Source organism: Hemibagrus wyckioides, linkage group LG02, assembly GCF_019097595.1.
Source record: "Hemibagrus wyckioides isolate EC202008001 linkage group LG02, SWU_Hwy_1.0, whole genome shotgun sequence".
Lineage (NCBI taxonomy): Eukaryota > Metazoa > Chordata > Actinopteri > Siluriformes > Bagridae > Hemibagrus > Hemibagrus wyckioides.
The window spans coordinates 5,120,494-5,141,870 of record NC_080711.1 but is presented as its reverse complement, the minus strand read 5'-3'; the positions used below and the strand labels follow the sequence as shown (position 1 = coordinate 5,141,870).

At 38.9% G+C, this 21,377-nt stretch overlaps 1 protein-coding gene and 1 long non-coding RNA gene across 2 annotated transcripts; one reads left to right on the top strand and one right to left on the bottom strand.

Annotated features, from left to right (window-relative positions):
- Positions 1 to 439: 439 nt before the first annotated feature.
- Positions 440 to 7,960, bottom strand: gosr2 (golgi SNAP receptor complex member 2). Its single transcript, XM_058411313.1, has 6 exons — positions 7,797 to 7,960; positions 6,888 to 6,952; positions 4,591 to 4,699; positions 2,481 to 2,613; positions 2,259 to 2,399; positions 440 to 1,984 (listed from the first exon to the last, which is right to left on the bottom strand). Exons 1-6 carry the CDS (start codon positions 7,823 to 7,825, stop codon positions 1,823 to 1,825), a joined length of 639 nt encoding a protein of 212 aa, XP_058267296.1. The 5' UTR covers positions 7,826 to 7,960; the 3' UTR covers positions 440 to 1,822.
- Positions 7,961 to 14,440: 6,480 nt separating this feature from the next.
- Positions 14,441 to 21,203, top strand: LOC131342215 (uncharacterized). Its single transcript, XR_009202998.1, has 3 exons — positions 14,441 to 14,666; positions 14,809 to 15,122; positions 15,209 to 21,203. It is a non-coding gene; the product is annotated as an uncharacterized LOC131342215 (long non-coding RNA).
- The last annotated feature ends 174 nt before the right edge of the window (positions 21,204 to 21,377 follow it).

The window sequence follows — 21,377 nt, the reverse complement described above, 5'->3', positions numbered from 1 at the left end:
TGTGATAATGGCTCCCACTTCCTGCAGCCTGTTCTCTGGTCTCCTTGTTTCAACCACACTCGGCCTAGATCCTCTCCATCTTGTCCTTTGTTGCCTATGGAGGTATTAACATGGGCTGCATAGGGCTGGTTAAGCTCAGAAAGGATATACAAGTCAATAAGTTCCAACACACAAAAAGTCAAGTTTATTAATATATTTTTCTTTGGCTCTTGTTGCAGTATATGTATTTTCAGGGATTTCTTTAACAATGAACCAGCAGGACAGGATCGAGCCACGAGGTGGCACTAAATGCACCCATTGACTCCATAGAATAGGAAGGCTGCTTTTACATTTACCATTTCCACCTTTTAACAAATGTCCTTTAGTGCTGATTTAAGCTGATGAGTGTTTGCCTAGAATTCAAGTAGGAAAAACAAGAGAAGAGTGATTATTTCTAATACTATAATATTTGCACGTCTTCAGAAAAGGAAAGAAATAAAAATCGCTATATGAAAAGGTGTTTGAGGAAAAAATGGACAGGTGTGAAAGCACTTTAATCATCTTGAAAACTTGGTTAAGACAGAAGTGATCGTTCTAAATGAGGTCATTAAGGGCACGTTGGATGAATGTTGGGTCATTAGATGAAGATGATGATCTCTCAGGTGCATCAAGGTTTGAACACTCTATGTCTACCATCAGAACTGTAGCTGTGACAAATATCCAGGTGATTTTGGAAAACTTGACTGTATATATCTGGGGCAAAGGAGATCTGATGCTTTACAGTCTGTGTGTGTGCCAGCTGAGCATCAAGATGAGGTTGCAGATGTCCAGAAATATTTTTCATTTCCTATTTCCCCAGAAACTAAGAATTTCTAATTAAATGAAACATCCCAGCTGGCTTTTTCAGTCTTTTATATTATGGCAGAAGGTTGGAAAATCTTTGTATTTGAGCGATATTGTCCAGGACACACAGCGGACAACGAACAGGCTTGACGACGTGCCATTCTAGATCAACATGGACTCACTGGACACTTTATTAGGAACATATGTACACCTACACATTCATGCGCTGATCTAGTCAGCCAATTGTGTGGCTGCTGTGCAGCACATACAATCTTTCAGCTACAGGGCAGCAGCTGACATCAACCATTGAAATGGTGAAAAAATGTAAGCCCAATTATTTTTTTTAAACCGTGATATTATTGGGCTGGAATTTTCACATACAACAGGCTCTAGAGTTTACTAGTTAAGGTAGGGGCTAAAGTGAGTGCGGGTGTACGCACAACACGTTGAACCTTGTTGGTGGATGGGCTACAACAGACAGAAAAAACAAGTCCCCCAACAGTGGCAGCTCGCCTGTGCTGGGCCTTCTAATAAATAACCTAGAGCCTTAACTACCCGAGTTACTACTGTCCTAATCAAAGTCTGTTCTGTCAGCTAAAAACAAGGGATCTAGAAAAATGTAGCCTAGTCAAATAAATCTACATTTGCGTTTGGGTTCACAGATGGAAGGGTCAGAATTTGTCACCAACAGCATGCATCCATGAACACAACCTACCTTAGATAGACAATCCAGGCTGGACGAGGTGGTGTAATGGTGTCATCTTGGCAATTTTTGAGCCTGTTAATACTAATCAATCACCCAGAACCCAGATACAGATGATTCTTAGAGGTCCTCTAAGAATTATCTTTAAAGTCTATGTTAAATTTCAGAATTTAAAGAGAAAAAAAGAAAGGTGTTTTCCAGTTTCTAAAATTCCACTCAGGAATTCAAATCAGATGTCGTAATTCAGTCTGTATTCATATAACTGTTTCTTTTTTGGTCCATTTGTGGAAAGAAGGTTCAGCTCAGGTATTTGATGACCAGGAACATGAAAAAGCAGGTGATCAGCATGCCCCCCATCATGATGAATTTATCCTGACTGGCTCGTTTCTCGATCAGACGCATCACTGTGTTGGACAACCCCAACATATTAGCCACATCCAACATCTTCTTATGGGTACCCTGTCATCCGAGAGGAGGAAAGATTAGTAAAGCTCATATTCACAGGTAAACCCTAAACAGATTAAAATATTTTTTCTTGCTGTGGATAGATCTGGGTGGACAGCTGTGCATAGAGCCACTTGGAGACAATCACGCTATCTCAGACCTGCCATTGCAACAGTCAGCTTTCAGCAGGAACGAATTAGTGTTTTATTCTGAATTAGTGCTTTATTAATAAGCTTTATTATGATTTGTGAGAAATATAAAAGTGGTGCTTCTTGTTTTTCAAACACACCTTAAGCGTGCCTCGCTGGTCTCGAAGGCTGTGGAGGATGCTTGAGCCGGAGCCGAGAAGCTCGTCCATGCCTTTGTGTGCGCTTTGCAGGTTGGAATTAAACTGAAGAGTATCATCTATTGGGATTGATGTATCTGCGTCCTACACACGAATGAGAAAGAATTACAACACAAGCTTTGAGTACGTCAATTTGCGTGTGTGTGTGTGTGTGTGTGTACTTACATTAGTGGTGAAAGTGCGTTTCATGAGCTCCTCCCTGTCCCTCTCCTGAGCCTCGCGTGTGTATCGTCTCTGCTGGAAGTTTCTCAGGGCTGACTGCAAATGCTGCACGTCATACTTCAGCTGCTCTACACGCCTGTGGCCAGACGAGGACCAAAAACAGAGTGATTCATCCCATCTGACAGCACGGCACATTAACCATGCTTCACAAAGCTTAGGTTAACAGAGTGCCATTAAAACAGCAGCGCTACTTTAGATAACCTATGTAAAAGAATAAAACTGCAAGTTGACAGTAAAATATAAATCATGTTACTGGTACAAAAACTACTTGTTAAAGTAACCAGTAAAGTGCCACGCCCAAGAGAGAGAGTCCTCTGATGCATCTCTATGGCATGCAGAATCCTGAGAGAGCAGATGAGTATTTGCAGGTGTGACTGTGTGTGAATGTACATATCACAGGTTCTTTGGCCTCAGGTCTGTTTATGGAGCGTCGTATCTCGGCTGTGGTGATGGCGATGAAAGGATCTTACGCGTAACATTTACAGTGTCAACTCCAGGCTCTGTGTGGTCATGTACACAAAAAAAGTGAAACAATGTGATAATCTGAATGTCATTCCTCTGTGCAGATAGAGAAAGAAAAGGCAACCAAACTACTCACTCTTCTAAGAAAGGAAAGGCAACTAAAGTTCTACATTCGTTTTCACAGTCCACATACTTGATAGTGAAAGAATGCTCTGCTGCTTGCTGTCTGTGACCATTCCTTTAGTTTTACAGACACTGATGACAAGTTATTATCCTGACCCCACTCTTTATAGGCAGTCTCATCCCTGCTAAAGTCATCAGCGTACGTTGCGATATTGACCACATAATCGTGGTTGTGTATCCAAAGCATAGCAAAGCATATTTATTGTCCAGGTGTGTACCATAAAGCATGAAGGTTACATCTTGTTGGAGAGGTAGGTGAAGTGGAAAGAGTTGTTACTTGAATGATGGATCCAAGGGTGCTTTATCACCTGCAGCTTTTAGTCCGGTAGTCTCTGAGAGAACGCAGTGCTCGGAAATCAAAACAGACTGCTTCAGGAGAGAATCAGAGATCGGGTTAGTCCCAGTCTGCCTGCACAATGAATTCTAGCACACTGTGAAAACTGCAGTCAGAGAACGAATGGCATCAACAGCACAGATGGATAGAGCTGTAGTGCTGCTGTATGTTCTGGATATTTAGACAGATAAACAAAAATATAAATAAAACAAACAAAAATATAAATAAACCAACAAATATATATATATATAAGTACTGATATTGGTCTTGGTAAACAGAGTATTAGGTGTGAAAGCAGCCATGTTCCAGCCTTTCAGGGTACAGGGAATGGGTGCAAGCAGGTGATAGTCATCCACTCTGTTTCTCTTCGTTATGGAGATGATGAGTGTTTCTGAAGCACTGCATATTCTTGTAGAGCTCAATTATTAAACGTCGGTGAAAACGAAAGCTAATAGATCATTGTGGTGTTTGAACGTCCCACTCACCTTGTCAACAGAGACAGTGAATCTGGAGCCGTGTGGTTCCAACAGAACGGCTGATTGTTATCGTTCTATGCAGAACGAACGTTAAAAACTCCTCAGACAGGGAGGCTCTGGCTGCTGTGGCTGTGATTGGCTGGGGATTGTATTCATTAAATAGCTGTAATCTGTACCACATCTGTAGATCATCCATGGTGCTACTTGACTGTGATTCCACTTTATAGCTGTGTTGATGTTTTACATGTTTATTTGCCGAAGGGCACGAACCCACGTATCCGCCCACGCAGCATACCGATACTAACCTCATCATCATTTCATCGTTACAGCCCATCATCTGGAAATGGGGTGTTTCTGTAATTACACACTACAATGTAAATGGCAGACGCTGTTCGAACGTCCGCAGTCTGCGTCTATAAAACTCCACATAGAGCATGTGCTTGAAAGCAGATCGCTGTCACTATAATCAGGAACACCGTGTAGTGCTCTGGGATAAGCACATGAGGAGATAATAAACAGCCCGGCTCCAGGTTGCTGGCTCATCCTGATGAACGCTTAACCAAGCGGTTCTGAATTTGTACAAGGGAATGAAACTCACAGTTTGGCGTTCTGGCGGCGGTTCAGCGGTTCTTTCCCAGCCAGGATCTCGAGTCGTTCCAGAGGAGTGAAGACCTGCTCGATTCTGGCCTGCAGCTCATTTTCAACCACTGGTGAAAGACGCACACAAACAAACATGCCAAACGTGCACTGAGGATCTGTTTCACAGCTAAACAACAACAAATGATGGTCATGGTATCAAATCCAACACAACACATGTTTAGTGAAAGTGTCCATTTCAGACCACAACAGACAAAGTACAATAAGATGTAGTTGAATTTGATCAACGTTTTTAAAATTACTAATAGTGCTCTCACTTTAAAAAAAGAAACCTATGAGTATGCAAACAAACATGCAAACTGAAGGATGCACCATGTCCTTCTAAGGTTCGCAATCTGGCTGGATAGTTACTCGCTGCTAGTTAGTAATTAGCTTGCATGCGAGTGTTATCTCAGTACCTTCATATCAATGTCATGTTCGTGATTATTTGTTTAGCAGTAGCCAAACCTTACTAAATCTACAAAAACATCCTCATTTTTGTGACCAACTTCCTGTTATGAATGTGATCTCTAATTAAGGTAGTATGCATGGGAAAGGGAAAATCTAACAGTTTATCAATTTGTTAAAGTTATCAGCTAATCCAAGAGCTGACTACAAAAAAAAAAATTACATAGTGAGCCCAGAAGTACTTTGGCAAAGATAAACCTAAGCAGCTCCTCCTCTTTCTGTGAGCACTGAGGCTGATTGAGGACCAGGATGTGTGCCGTTTCCTGGGAGAGGCACTAAGTCTGGTGGGAAACATTATCAGAACTTTTGGGTAGCTTACTGATGCACACAAACACTGGATCTGTCCAGCTCCCCACCCACTGACAGACTTTTCGCATTCGCGAGCATACACACATTATCATATGATGTCATCAGCACATGCAGGCGACTGCTTGGCTGAGACGGCCTTCTGTCTGTACCCGGATGTGCGTATCAAACCCAAACTTGGGCACCCCTTATCCCAAGCCTTTCTTCATCCACTCCTCCCTGCTTCTCGCCATCGTACTCCTCCCTGTCCTTCCTGTTGGGGCACCAGACTGACTCGCTGCTCTCAGCCCAGCCCCACCACAACATGTCACTCAGACTGCTCAAAAAGAAAAACCTGTGCTAAATCTAACAGAAAACAGTTCTGTTAAAAAAAAAAAAAAAAAACTGGCTTCTGGAAATTTTTATTCATTATTTATTACAATAATAAATTCAATCAAAAAGACCTATATTTGTAATTACAGAAAAATTATAAAAAATAATTACACCAATCAGGCATAACATCCTGTGCAGTGACAGGTGAAGTGAATATCAATGATTATCTCCTCATCATGGCACCTGTTAGTGGGTGGGATATATTAGGCAGCAAGTCGACATTTTGTCCTCAAAGTTGATGTGTTAGAAGCAGGAAAAATGGGCAAGGGTAAGGATTTGAGCGAGTTTGACAAAGACCAAATTGTTTAGGCTAGACCACTGGATCAGAGCATCTCCAAAACTGCAGCTCTTGTGGGGTGTTCCCGGTCTGCAGTGGTCAGTATCTATCAAAAGTGATCCAAAGAAGGAACAGTGGTGAACCGGCGACAGGGTCATGGGCGGCCAAGGATCACTGATGCACGTGGGGAGTGAACGCTGGCCTGTGTGGTCCGAACCAACAGACGAGCTACTGTTGCTCAAATTGCTGAAGAAGTTAATGCTGGTTCTGATAGAAAGGTGTCAGAATACACAGTGCATGACGGATCAGGGCTGTTTTGGCAGCAAAAGGGGAACCAACACAATATTAGTCAGGTGGTCATAATGTTATGCCTGATCAGTGGATATCAGAGTTCTGATAAATTCTCAGTTCTGCTTGGTCAAAATCCTTTGATCAATATTCTCTAACAGCAGCTCCCACATACTGTAATTCAAATTATAGGTTTGTTGTAGTAGGTCAGATATCTCTGATGGCTAAATAGATTTATAAAATGTGTCTAATCGCTGTTTGTGTATCTATTCATCATTTGTGGAAGAAGTCTCCAAATGTCAGTGCTTTGTAACAGTCAGATATAAAGCTGCAAATTCAGTACCGAGTCCTTTGTGGCGTTTCAGTAACGTGACAAGCTAGATTTTGTCTTATTTAACATCAAGACAGACGCCAGTCATGGCAAGGTGTGAAGATGAGTCACATATACACTATATTGCCCAACCCCTGAATTCAATGATTTGGAGGGGTGTCTCGAGACTTTTGGCAATATAGAGTACGAGAGGAAAGGGAGGAAGAGAACGGCTTACAGTGCACCGACTGTCGCTCGGTCGTCTCCAATCTGCCCATATGCGACTGGATCTCCTGGATTTGCCTGAGAATGAGAGACGGACAAAATGAAAGTGCTGAAACCAACAGGGACTTTCTTATTTGCAACTGGAGAGCGCGTGACAACAGGCAAAGTAATAAAAAAAAACAGATTTTAAAGAATAAAATAAAATAAAGATGAACAAAATGAGTCATTATCTAAAATGACGCCCAAGTCATTACGACAAAGGCGGTGACACATCAACTTCCTGTCAAAACAAGTCATGGAAACCTCATATTTCCTTAAAACCGTGCTCAAGACTAGCAGACCTGTTTTAACAAGTATTTTAAACCAACTAACTAAGTAGTTTGTCATGCTTATAACTATAAAAACACACAAATAACAACCACAAGACCAACAGCAACCAGAACTATCGCGTCATCAAAAATGCTAAGAATTTCCCCAACTATGTTACAGGTTCTTGGCGTCTGTTTTAATTCATAAAATCAACCAACAAAAACCTTAACTAACAAAAACATAATAATAATAATAATAATAATAATAATAATAATAATAATAATAATAATAATAATCCGACAACACCAAGCAACAATAACAATAATGAATATTTCAGAATACTGTTTAGCCTCAATGCTAATACGATTAGCTGTTACCTAATGTTACCATCTGTTACTGATGTCAAGACATTTTTTTAAACCATTTTGACATTTTCAAAAAATAAAATAAAAGAAAAGAAAAGAAAAGAAAAGAAAAAGAAAACAATATTTAGAAAAATTAGCCGGTGAGATAATTTCACATTATTAGCAAACAAGCTAACAGGAAGAGTGTTTACAGCTAGCTATGCTAACAGCCATTTAAAGCCCCCGTTGCTAAAGTCCCGTGAACTCACTTGTTAGTCTGGTGGTAAATCGTATCCATTTTCTGACCCTGTAAGCCCTTTAAAGTCCAGAAAAGAGTGAAATTAAAGCAACCGTGTGCCTTGTTGCTTTCGTTTCTGCCACCTTCACGTATCAGACGAACACGTCAACAGGAACAAGAGTCCGAAAGCAAACCCGGAAAAACCGGAAGTAGTTTTTATTATCAGCGACAGATATACTACTACTAATAATATAATTGTTATAATGGGGTTTTTTCCCCCTCTAAAATTTTATTTTGAATAACAATAGGGGGAATACAGATTATATAAGGAATAATATAATATTCCTTATATATTATCTTATGTAATAATATAAGGAAAAGAGGCGTTTTATTTTTAATTAAATATAATATGGATAAGAGTCACAATTTTATGCTAAATCTTCTAATATTTATTAGGTAGGTTTTACATACATGAATGTAAATGGTCAGAAAGGATCCCACTTCAAAGTTAACTTAAGGATTTATTCTGAAACTCTTTAAGGACTTTCGGAAAGCAATCAGAAATATGGATATGCTCAAAGAACTAAACCCCTTCTTTCTTATATGATTATTAATGTAGATAGATAGATAGATAGATAGATAGATAGATAGATAGATAGATAGATCCACAAGCATAGGTAATAAGGTAATAAATTAAAAAAAAGAAATATAAAAAAATATATATAAAAAAAAATATAATGTATACCTTTCCTGTTACCCCCCCCTTTCTTTCCTTTTTCATTGTCCTTTTTTCTGTCATAAAATGTGAATGTCATGTTTGTAATGTTTAAGTATGGTGCGAATGTTGAATGTTAATAAAATATATAATAATAAAAAAAATGATAATAAAAAAGCAGCATCACTTTCGGCCATGCACAGTACAAATCGTGTTTCGAGTAGTGACAGTGACAAGGTCTAATGAGAACTGATTTTAATCTCTAAATGCAAAGAATATCTGATGCAATTTTTAAGAATATCTATTTATTAGGTTAATGCAGATGACATGTTTTATATGAACATGCTTAATATGTACATTTGTGTTTAATCTTAACATTACAACTGATATTTAAACAGTCGATTTATTTCCCATCTCTTTACTGCCCAGTAGTTGAGGTTTGCTCACTAAAAAAACTCTCAGTTTCTGAACTGTAACTCAGCGTTAAGTCTAGGATTAAGAATACAAAATAGGTTTTGTTAAACGAATTAGAAAAGTTTACTTATAGTGTCAGAGACAATGTTGGTAAGAAGAAACAAGGTATTTTGTACGAATCCTAAAGTACGGTCGCTTTCATAGGTCATGACATTCATTTAACATCTGTAAGTATCTTATGTGAAAATATTTAGTATGAACATTTACTATTTATTGTTAATACATGGCTTTTATACCTAAGGATTATGTTCTTAAATACTACTACTACTACTACTACTACTAATAATAATAATAGTGGTAGTAGCAGTAGTTTTAGGAGTAGTAGTGTTAGTAGAATGGCACAAACAATTAGTCTTATAAATTGGTCTGATTAAATCACTGTGAAATATTCTTTCATTAAAGCTGGAAATGATCTATGAGCAACACCTGAATCAACCAATGACATCAGCAATCCATTGGACGTACTTGCCTTTACATTACCACCACATATGACTATGTGATCTCTAAAATTCCCCACATATCTAACAACCTTATTAACGAGTACATCACTCTCTCAGTAGGCTGAATCACCCATCAGTTATACTTTTTATAAAATCAAGTATTATTTTTCTCCAGGGACAAAATTGGCACCTAGAGTCCGAAGTGTTGACTTCAATGACAGGAAAGACTAATGACGAAGAATCTCCGGGCGAAATTTTGTCAACTCCCACACTCAACCTGTCTTTTACTAATTACACACGTTTCCGCAGTTCTGTATCGAAGCAGCGAGCAGTCTTTTTTTGCCCCAAGTCACAGACTTGAGTGGTGACATCAAACATCAAGCGTAGAATAGAGTGAGAGTGAAAGAGAGAGAGAGAGAGAGAGAGAGATTGAGAGAGAGAGATGGAACTACTAGCTGACAGATTGTTGTTTGTTGACCTGTTTGTCTGAATTTTTGACATGACATGAAGGACGAAAGACATAGATTCCTCTATATTAAGAGGCTGTTGGGATTTTTGCCCTCTGGTAAAATTTCAACGGTGCATTCTTGGAAAATCTCACAATAGTTAGGACTTCAGAAGTAGGTGGTTCTTGGATACGTTTTGTGCCAAAAAAAATTACCAGGTGCTCTCTTAATGGCAAGAAGTCAGATTTATCAGAACAACATGTGTGGTGGACAGTATGGACAGGGTTTTGGAGGCAAGTGCATGTGTATTGATGTGAATGGCAAAGCAGACTAATCTAAAGGACAAAGGTACTGTCGTAAACAAATGATGGTTCAGGTGATTAACAACTAATCTAGAAAAAGCAAAGTAAGCTATCGTAATAAACTAAACAGTCAGAGAGTCATAAAATGAGTCATTTTTTGATAAGGTGAATATTTCAATAAGGAGACATTTATGTCGCAATTTTTGACAGAACCGTCTGAGTTTTCCATTACGGGGATATCTTTAGGACAGACAGTTTTGCACTTTGTATTCCTTGGTAACATGAAAAGCTGTTTTTTGTCTTTTCCTTTTTGTTTATTATATTTAAGAGATGGAAAAACAAGATGGTAAGAGAAGAAGTGTTTATAGCTGTTATAATGTAATTGATAACAGGAAATGTAACTACAAATGGATGTAATGTATTATGAGTCATTCCTTTCATTATGTATAATAAATTCATAATGTATTATAAATCATAAATAAATTATATAAAAAATAAATAAATAAAAAATTGTGTCGGTAAATAACTATAGTGTAAGCGGAAAAAAAACGTTTTCGGCACTGTGCTGTTACACGAAAAGAACTCCATTTTACTTTGAGCTCCCTCATTAATTATTTCCCTATAACAGCATTTACCTCAGTGTTTTCTTCCTCACTTAGCTGATGCATCAAATCAAACATGATAGAGCTGGGGCAGCATGGTGGCTTAGTGGCTAGCACTGTTGTCTCACAGCAAGAAGGTCCTGGGTTTGAATCCCGGTTTCAAACAGGCAGGGGCCTTTCTGTGTGGAGTTTGCATGTTCTCCTAATGCCTGCATGGGGTTTCCTCTGGTGTCCAAAAACATGTGCATTAGGTTGATTGATAATTCTAAATTGCCCATAGGAGTGAGTGTGTGTGTGGTTGTCTGTCTATATGTGTGGCCCTGCGATGGACTGGTGACCTGTCCAAGGTGTACCCCTACCCTTCGCCCAATGTGTGCTGGGATAGGCTCCAGCAGGTCCCTGTGACCCTGATTAGGAATAAAGCGGGTATAGAAAATGGATGGATGATAAGTAAGTGTTAACATTCCTGGAATGCAGTAATCTTTCTACAAAACTAAAAATTTTTTTGCTGGGTTTAACAATATCATATTAATACACATGACACCAAATTATAAATAAATAAATAAATAAATAAATAAATAAATAAATAAATAAATAAAGTGGTCTCACTATCTATCCTGCTTTGTCTCTCACTGACCACTAGGAGTGCTCTAAAATCAGTGGCGTGCGTCTCAATGTGTCATTAGGCCGTGAATGATGTACTGCGTATATACTGCATGTGTTATATATGTTGTGTATCTCTGCAGCAGTTAAGACAGACAGCTATGTACAGAGGATCCTTGAAAATGCTAGTTGCTGGTTGATGCTTGTCTGCTGTTCCTCTGACACGGTTTCTTCTCTGCCCTCCAGCTCTAACTTCATTCATGCTGCTTCTTGCTCTCTCACCCTCTCCATCTCTGTCTAACTCTGTCTCCGTCCTCTGTGTCATAACACTCCCCGAGGCCAGAAGCAATGCTTCACCAGGGAGACGGGAGTGTATTATCAAAAAATAATTTGGTATACAGGTGTAAAATGAACCCAAGACAACTATTAAAAGTATAACATGACAAGCGATGCTGCTTAGATTACTACCTGGAATATATAAAACTACTCCAGGTCTGACTTGTCATAAAATCTGTTGAAGGTTTCTTAAGCCTGAGTGACGTGTGTTATGGTGGTGCTATTTTTTTTTTCTTGTCTTGGTCTGAGGTTACATGGGTCGAACGTTTCTGCCTTTCCTCCAGCGACAAGGCATCTTTCAGTCCTCTCCTATCATACACACATATACACAAACACCTGAGTACCAGAGGCAGGAGATGCTGTCCAGGTGTGTTGAACGTGTATTGAATGACCCGGTTGAGCCAAAAAATTCCTTCAGAAAAAATACGGATGGGAAATCGTTCGAATAAAAGGGAATATTTCAGCTCTTATTTAGCATGGTGTGTATTTGCATAGGCAGGTGATGGAAGTTATGGTGGAAGCTGCGCATTGGTCATATGTACTGGATAATCAGGTATTTTTAATCAGGATGTCATGAAGGCAGTGAGGATGGTTGCATCTGCAAAGTGTACAAAGTGTAAGTTATGCCATTTTCTTCACATAAACATACACATACATACCCAAATTTCCCACTTGGGGATCAGTCAAAAAAACATTTATTTGTTTAACAAATGGACTGTAGTTCCATGAATCACTTAAATTCTTTTATCAGAATAAGGACACTTTGGTCAGGAGCTTTCAGGAAGATCTTTGGTTAATCACAAGCTTTAAAGAAAGAGCAAAAAGAACAAAAAAAACTGTAACTGCAAAAAGCTTGTTTTATATCTGAAGTAGTGCAACACGACTGACAAAACCAGAACAGTTTACATATGTGAAAAAATGTTCCCTGTAAAGCAATGGACTTGAGACGTGAAGTTGCTTGCCGGTCAGTGCATATTATTTTATTTGTGCAACAAATTAAAAACTTCTTAGTTTCCTCTGTATTTACTGCATGAATGTACTGTACTTTTACTGCATGGAGAAAGGAGGTCAGTTCTAGAGTATGATAAATTACAGTGGAAACACAAAACAGGAACTGGTCCAGGCTTCTCTTTCAGAAGAGTTTCTCAGAAGGTTCAGTATTCATGGTAGAAATTTGCCTATTGAGTAACTGCAATTAGGAATGAATGTGAAAGGACCAGCTAGATGTGAGAAATCAAATACTTTTATATATTTCTCTTTGTGCTTATTCGTGCTCTCTTTCTAAAGATGAGGACCTTGCAGCTGCCAGCAACACACATAAACACACATGATGCCCTGTGGCTATACCACCTGTGAGAAGGGACACCTTTGCCCCTCCAGCATCACCCTTCTAAAGAGATGAGCGATCTTTTCTCCTAACACCCCCTTCTGTATGTCTGTCTGTCTAACTGTCTGTCTCTCTCTCTCTCTCTCTCTCTCTCTCTCTCTCTCTCTCTCTCTCACTTGGCTATTCCTCCTTTACCCTCATGCACTGATTGACAGCTTATGATGCCCACTCGTTGACATTAAGAGGTCATGTCGGAGTGGTGCACGTGCTGGTGCTCTTGGTTCCTTTGGGAACAAAAAAAATAAAATAACCATGGGATCTCCGTAAACAGAAAAATATATTTGCATCAGTTTGCCCACATAGTACTGTTATGCCAGTTCATTTCATTAGCTTGACATCCTGCTGTTAAGTTAACTGAGCATTACTTCGAATCTTGGTTGAGTTGGATATAGAGCGTGTACATGTGCACGTGCATGTGAGAAAGTGAATGTCTGTGTGTGTGTGTGTGAAGGGAACAGTGCGCTCCGGCCAGTATCTTTCCTTATCTCCTTTGCGCCTTTTGCTGATCTGGGAAAGTCTTGCTTTCGCTGCTAATGGAGGTCAAGAAAGAAGAGAGTCCTTGTTGCTTGTGTTTGTTAATATATAAAGAAGTTAATTTTATAATTCCAACTTTATATCGTTAAGATTTCTTTCGCTGGTGTTATTAGTCACAGAGCAGAGTGTTGCAGTGTGTGTTTTTGCTCAGCAGAGGGCACTGCTCCGGTGTGTTAAGCCCTGTGGCAGCAGATAGTGTGTGCGTGGGGTGAGTGTGTTTTGCTGTGTGCTGGTGGGTTCATGCTTCAGGCCTCCAGGTGTTTCTGTAGCAGTGCTGTGGATATGCTGATGGGAAATCCTCCCTCGCCACTTTCCCAGCTCTCAGGCACCGGGTTGGGATTGCTGGAAGACTTAACCCCAGATTGTGTGTGTGTGTGTGTGTGTAACAGGAATCAAAGGCACTGGCATTAAGAGTATAATCGATCATGATGAAGAGTCCAGACATCCCGAATAAAACATACTATTCAGGATATTTTATGTAATCTGTGATTGTTGAAAGTAGGAAATTAAAGATGAAAAAAAAAAAAACCTGGTGACATTTTTCCAATCTTAATCTATCCACCTCAGATTCATGTTCTTGCCTGATCAGACTGTACCTGACATGGTCTTCAAAAGTTGTGTGTTCTGAGATGCTTTTCTGCTCACCACAATTGTAAAGAGTGGTTATTTGCATGAACTTCCTGTCAGCTCGACCCGGTCTGGCCTCGGATCTCTCTCAGCAAACAAGCCAAGGATGCTTTGATTGGCCAGGAGCTTTGAGGAAGATATTTTTGATTGGTTTTTAAGAAAGCTATTTAAAGAAAGAGCAAAAAGAAAAAAGCCTGTAACTGCTAAAAGCTTGTTTTATACAAGCCATTTCCACTTGCAGAACCGCCTTCGCTGGATGTTTTTTGTTTTACTCATTGATTTGTATAAACACTAGAGATAGTTGTGTGTGAAAATCACAAGAGATTTTCTGAAATACTCGACCCAGGCTGGTGCAGTCTGACATCAACAACCACACCAGGGACAAAACCACTCCTTATTCTGATGTGAATATTAACTGAAGCTGTATGACCATGTGTAAGTATGTATCTAGATACATAGACCATGCACTGCTGAGATCTGATTGGCTGATTGGATAACAGCGTGAATGTTCCTAATAAACTGCATTTCAAAGTGCATATCTATATATTCAACGTTTTTTTTGTTTTTGTTTTTTTAGAACATGACACCTTTCATTGCCAACTTATTCCCTTGTTGTGGCTGATTGTGTGTGTGAAAATCCCAGAAGATTTCTGAAATACTCTAACCAGCTCATCTATTACCATCAACCACGGCACGGTTAAAGTCACAGAGATCAGACATTTTTCTTCACTCTGATGTTTGATGTGAACTGAAGCTCTTCTCTTGTTCTGCACGATGTTATGCTTTTCCCTGCTGATTGGGTGTTTAGATAACTGTATGAATATCCAGCTGTGCAGGTGTTCCTAATAAAGTGGACAAGGTATATATGGATATTGGATGAGATCAGATAAGGTATTAGAGACCTTCTTTTTCATTCTAACTGTCTCCAGTGGAACAAAACTGTGTTCTCCAAAGCTTTTTTTCTTTTCTTTTTACAGAACAAGATGTCTTACTCCTTCAGCTCACTCACTGAACACATTCACCAAAAACATTCTATGGATTGTGGCTGTGAGTTTCAACATAGCTGAGAAGTCAGTCTTTTCCACAAGTATGGACACAACGAGAGTGCAGACTTAGCCGGCTCTGCTTATGAAGGGGATAAAAGGATAAAAGGATGAAGAGTCAATGTATGAAGGACAAAATGAAAGGATATGGAAGCAGGAGCATGTCAGCGATAAAGGATGAAGAGAGAGACAGGATGACAAAGATATGAAGAGAACAAAGGAAGAATGTGAAGGTGGAGGAATGATGGGACGGAGGGACAGAGGTATGGAGGTGCTAACCGTCATCATAGCTCCAGGCTCTGGGTGTTTTTGTGCAACAACATTAGTCATTTAACATCTCACTCTTTCTCCATCTCTTTCACTTATTTCACACGCTGATTTCCGATCTGTTTCCTTCTCTCTCTTTCTTATCACATTTACACTGGATGTACACTGGCCTTTGCCATCAGGTTCACGGTTCATATTAACAAGGATTCGCTTCAGGCAGCAGCATGCTAGCCGCCATGCTACGCTAAACATCTCTGTGTACCAATCGGTGATGTATAAACCTGCAATCTACCTAAAAATATGTAACTCACTACATATAAAGGACTTTTTGCTAAGCAACAGGGAATAATATTTATGAAAATGCCAATGACCCGCTGACCTCAGCTCTCGGCCCCTTTAAAGAGAGAGGCGTAATCCCGTGTGACTCGTTTGTGGTTGTCCATTTGCTTTTTAGTGCTTTTAATGTCTGCGAGTGTAACTATCAGTGGTTTCAACAGGGTTTTGAAGGACTATTATTTGGCATTTCTCTCTCTCTCTCTGTGTGTGTGTGTGTGTTTGTGTGTATGTGTATGTGTGTGTGTGTGTTTCCTGTTCGTTAGTCTAAAGATGTCAGATAAAGTGTCTCGTCCTGAGGGAGTAACAGATTTATCTTTTTCTCCACTGAGAAAACAAGCTGGAGTTGTCACCACACACACACACACACACACACACACACAGATTTCCCTGGTGGGGGCCTCTGTCTTTGGGATGTGTGCGTGAGAAGTGGACTATGTTCTCTGTGGATGCTCGGTTTTGGGGAAATGAAGGCTTTACTATTCATTATTAAACTAGCGCTCTTCAGACCCCATGAGGGTCACTGCACTGACCTCTACACACACACACACACACACATACAAATGTTTAGAGAAAAGCAGCATTTCTAAGAAAATCTGACATCTGACCACTTTATTGTCTTGGCTTCATAGTTTCTCTGTGAATCCTAATACTTTAGGTGTAGATTTTTATTCAAAATACTTGTGGCGCTACAGTAAGAGGAAGTCTGAATAAATAAATTGAATAAATAGAAATAAACCCTTTCACGGATATAACTCTGTAATATCTGCAGTATCTTTTCATATTTAAATAGCATGATAGTGTGTTGTTTAATTCAGTGGCATGATTTTGTTCCACTGTATATATGGAGATGGGTAGAATGACTAAAAATGTCTCCAATATCTAATCTAATCTCATGTAATATCCAGTGCAAACATTATTCACTTTGTATAAGAACACCTGGATATTCATACAGTTATCTAAACAGCCAAAAGAAAAGCATAACATCATGCGGGACAAGACAAGCGCTTCAGGTTCACATCAAACATCAGGATGAAGAAAAATCTCTGATCTCCGTGACTTTAACTGTGCCGTGGTTCTTGGTTATCGATGAGCTGGTTTGAGAATTTCAGAAAGCACTGAGTGAGCAGGAGCTCAGAGGAAAAAATGTCAAGATTGGTTGGAACTCTCAGGAAGGATAGAGTAACTCAAATAATCGCTCTTTACCATCACTGTGAGCTGAAAAGCATCTCGGGTGGGTTGAGGTGGATGGGCTGGATTGGGATGGAACCTGCTGTTGTAGCTCGTCTGTCAAGTATTGATTCTTTGTGCACACTGACATGCTTCACTACTCAACACAGTTGTAAAGAGTGATTATATGTGTTATTATCATTATGTCCCTAAGTGGCTGGTCACATGAATCGAATATTTGTAAAATTACACCAGTCAGATTCAGTATGTTAGTAATCGTCACTACGATACCAATTTACTGCTTTTGTCATGACCCCCCCCCCCCCATGCTGCTGTACTATGACGTTTCATGGTCTGAATTCTGAGCTTTGATACTACTACCCTAATTTGACTGCACTACTTTAGAAATAACTTGTTATATTTCAAACATTAATAGCTTATGTAATAACCATCATATTATCATAAATCACTGGTAAAATTCACAATAAAGATGTTCTCAAGGCGCTTCATTCATAATTATTGGGTCATTTTTAACTGAGATGAACTGCTGCCTCACAGCAAGAAGGTCCTGGGTTTGAATCCCGGGTTTGAACAAGCAGGGGCCTTTCTGTGTGGAGTTTGCATGTTCTCCTTGCATGGATTTCCTCCCAACATATACATTAGGTGGACTGGTAATTCTAAATTGCCCATAGGAGTGAGTGTGTGTGGTTGTCTGTCTATATGTGGCCCTGTGATGGACTGGTGACCTGTCCAGGGTGTACCCCTGCCTTTCGCCCTATGTGTGCTGGGATAGGCCCTGTGACCCTAATTAGGAATAAAGAGTATGGAAAAGAGTATAAAGAGTATAGAAAATGGATGGATGGGTACTAGAGAGATGTGTATTGTGCTTTATAGTTATGTTATAGGGTTAGGGCTGTACCAAACAACCGTGGGTTTATTCTTGGACAGAGTTCGAAAGGAAATTGAATTGCACTTTTAATAAGAATAGGGGAACAAAAGCAAAACATGATACATATGAATGGTTCAAACCTTGTGGCAGATAAAAACAAAAAGCCCATAGCTTTAATAAATAAATACGTTACATATTTTCCTAATGTGCTTAATATTTGAATTGTTTGATTATACTTCTCTAACTAAAAGTTTGAGAGGTTTGCTGTAGGCCAGTGATCGCTCTGCTTCATTAAATCTCTGGTTTCTGTGTTCAGGATGTCAAACAGTGACTCAGCGTCTGCTCCTGTTGATGGTCTAACACAGATACATTAAAGGTTTGGATTCCCCCAAAGAAAAATATCCACGTCTCATGCTTTGTTCTGTAGATAAGCACTGCTGCTGTTATCATAAATACTCATCCCAGGACACTTATTCACCATCTGCTCACTGTAATGTTTGAGTTTATACTTCTGTATATGTATTTACTTTCAAATTCTGGATCCAGGTGACGTTTTTTTTACTCATGACGCCTCCGTGAGTTCTTGGTTGCCGCTCATGACTCTGGCTTAAACGTTACAGCGACGTCTTTTTTTTTTCCAAAGCAGAAGATTTGATGACTTAAGATAAATGACATTAGTCCATCATTCGAAGATTCTTTGTAGTACTCTGTCTCTGTTTCTTTTAAATACCCTGAGGGTCAAAAATTCCTCCGTTGAACCATGTGTCTATCTCTGTGCTTATTCGTGTGTGTGTGTGTGTGTGTGTACACATTTTCCAAGTTCCACACTAAATCACCTTGATCCTCAAAGCAAGCATATGATGAGGTTTGTTGTCCCGTAGACATTAAATCTGTTCCACTTGGCCTCCTACACCCTAACTATCCCTGCCTTTCTCTCTCGATCGTTCGTTTTAATAAAGATAAGTGCTGATAAACAGTGATTAGGAGGGTCGGCTCTGTGGAGGTGCCTCGGCAGCGAGAGTGGGTAATAGCGCAGGACTATTATAGTCATTACATCTTTACCAAAGAGAGAGAGGACATCATGTTATTACCGTCACACGCATCAAACAGCGACGATGCATACCCACAAGCTCATATATTACACAAGTTGATGCAGCGTGTGTGTGTTTTTTTTATTTGTGTGTGTTTTGGTGTTTGGTATTATGGCTGTCATGGCAGCTTGTAATAAAACTGTTACACGCAAACCTTTTCATGCTCCTGAATTCATTCGTTCATGAAACATTCTTCCATCTGAAATAATATGGATTCAGTAAAATATTACCAAGAAGTTATGTTGTGGAACATTTTTAAAAAGTTTTATATTAAGACGCTATGGGGAACGTTAACAGGAAGTTGTGAGTGAATCCAACTTCGTCCGGCTGAAGAGAAATGTCATAGATAGGTCAAGTACTATTCAGAGGTCAGGTCATCTTCTCTTTAGTTAAATGTTCAATAAAACAGCTCTCTTTCATCCTATCTATAGTCCTGACTGGCATGTCCAATCTGCCAAAATTAGAGCGAAGATTTGGGTGATGAGTAATTGTGTGTGTGTGTGTGTTTCAGGTTTGTATAAAGCCATAATTAATGCCTGTCTTGTATCTCACATGGAGAAGAGCATTATCTGTTCCTTTTTCCTGTCAGAGGACTGTACTACTTTTTGGCAATAACATTCCCTAAAATTGCCAAGCCTTTGTTCACGTGTCACTGAGTATTTGTGCTTTCCTGCAATTTGGATGTTGATCATAAGTGTGCGTGTCCTCTCAGTGTTTGGTGTGTGCCTAATAAGCAAACCTCTTCGGTACATGTTCCGTGCTAATTTTGTGCTTTTCGATATGTTGCTTTTAGCTATGTATAACTGTAAAAACACAGTGAAGATTTGTGGTAAAAATAAAGATTCTTGAAAGGTTCTTTGTCAGGGTGTTTGGTTCTGTGAAGAACCTCAAACGTCTATGGAATGTTTCCATTGTACACAAGGTTCTCTGTAGTGAAAAAAAAAGAAAGTTCTTTAGACCTTAAAAAGACTTTTTTATAGCACAAAAAAAGGAGATCTTTTAGGAACCATAAACTAAAAGGTTCTTTGGGGAACTGAAAATGGATCTTCTATGGCATTGCTGTGAAAAACTCTTTTTTTGGTTCTTTGTGGAACCTTTATTTTTAAGAGCATGGATCGACCCAGAGCTTCTGCATTGATCCAGTTGCACAAAACTTTTGCTTTATAAAGAATCAGTATCGTGTTTAATTTGATCTTAAAGCATTAGACACAAACAATTTATGGGTTTCACTTCATGAGAAATGTTTTTAATACTTTTGTAGTTATACATACACTCTGTATGTTAGGGATATAATGTCACATAATCTGCATCTGTATCTGTTTATTGCTCTAAATAGCTGGATCTTTAGACCTGAAGTATGAAGTCCAGAAACTTGCAGATCCTTTCCCTGTAGAGATGTCTACAGGGCTCTATTTATTCCCAGCACTGTAGTGATTATTTTTATTTATTATCTAACTAATTTACTTGGTTCTACTCCACATCATATAAACAAACTCGTAGTCTAATTTAATCCACTGACACAGTTAATAACCATGAATGAATGAAGACTGTGAATGCACTACTGTGAATGCAATGCTCATCAACAGCAACAGCAACAGCAACTAAGTGATGTGCCTCTTATTATTATTCATACCTTTATAACTCATTATCACTTCAACCCAAATAATGTATTCTTATTCTGTTACATCCCTAATATACATGCGACTGTAATGTAATATGATCTTACTCAGGTCTTGGTGACACACAAAGTCTCACAATTTTCACTACTTTCTTCATATCCTGACTGAAAATCAACACTTTCCACTGCACTAGAATCTCTAAATTTTCCTACACTGGCTACTTATCGTATTCTGCAATTAACAGCATTCGTTTTCAGGGAATGAAATGAAAGACATGTCTTGTGTTATGGTATATAATAAAACGGATGTCCTTAGTGTAATATACTGTATGCAAAACGACTTTTGTTGGTAATATTTTGGAAAGAAAATGTAACTTAAAGATGCTAAAGTTGAAATGCCACTGACAAACACTGATGAGTGTGACCGAGGAATGATCTGGATGACAACACCCTAAGTGGTCTGGATGACCATGAGCTCTCATTTAACTAAAACCGCTCATGTGAGGAGCTTCACACAGGTGTTTGACCACAGAGACAGAGTGATTAGGCCAAAGTTCAGGTTTATTTCTTGATGTTCAAAAGCACATACATATATATATATATATATATATATATATATATATATATATATATATATATATATATATATATATATATATATATATATATATGTATGTCTATACACAGGTTAACATCCTTTTACAATGTAATTATTATCATTTTTAAATAAAGATC

Excerpts from the sequence above, each read along its gene's own strand:
- gosr2 (XM_058411313.1), bottom strand. The coding sequence starts at position 7,825 with ATGGATACGATTTACCACCAGACTAACAA. Across the intron at positions 4,700-6,887 it reads CGAGCGACAGTCGGTGCACT|TGGTTGAAAATGAGCTGCAG; the intron begins GTAAGCCGTTCT and ends GTCTTTCACCAG. Across the intron at positions 2,614-4,590 it reads CGCCGCCAGAACGCCAAACT|GCGTGTAGAGCAGCTGAAGT; the intron begins GTGAGTTTCATT and ends GTCTGGCCACAG.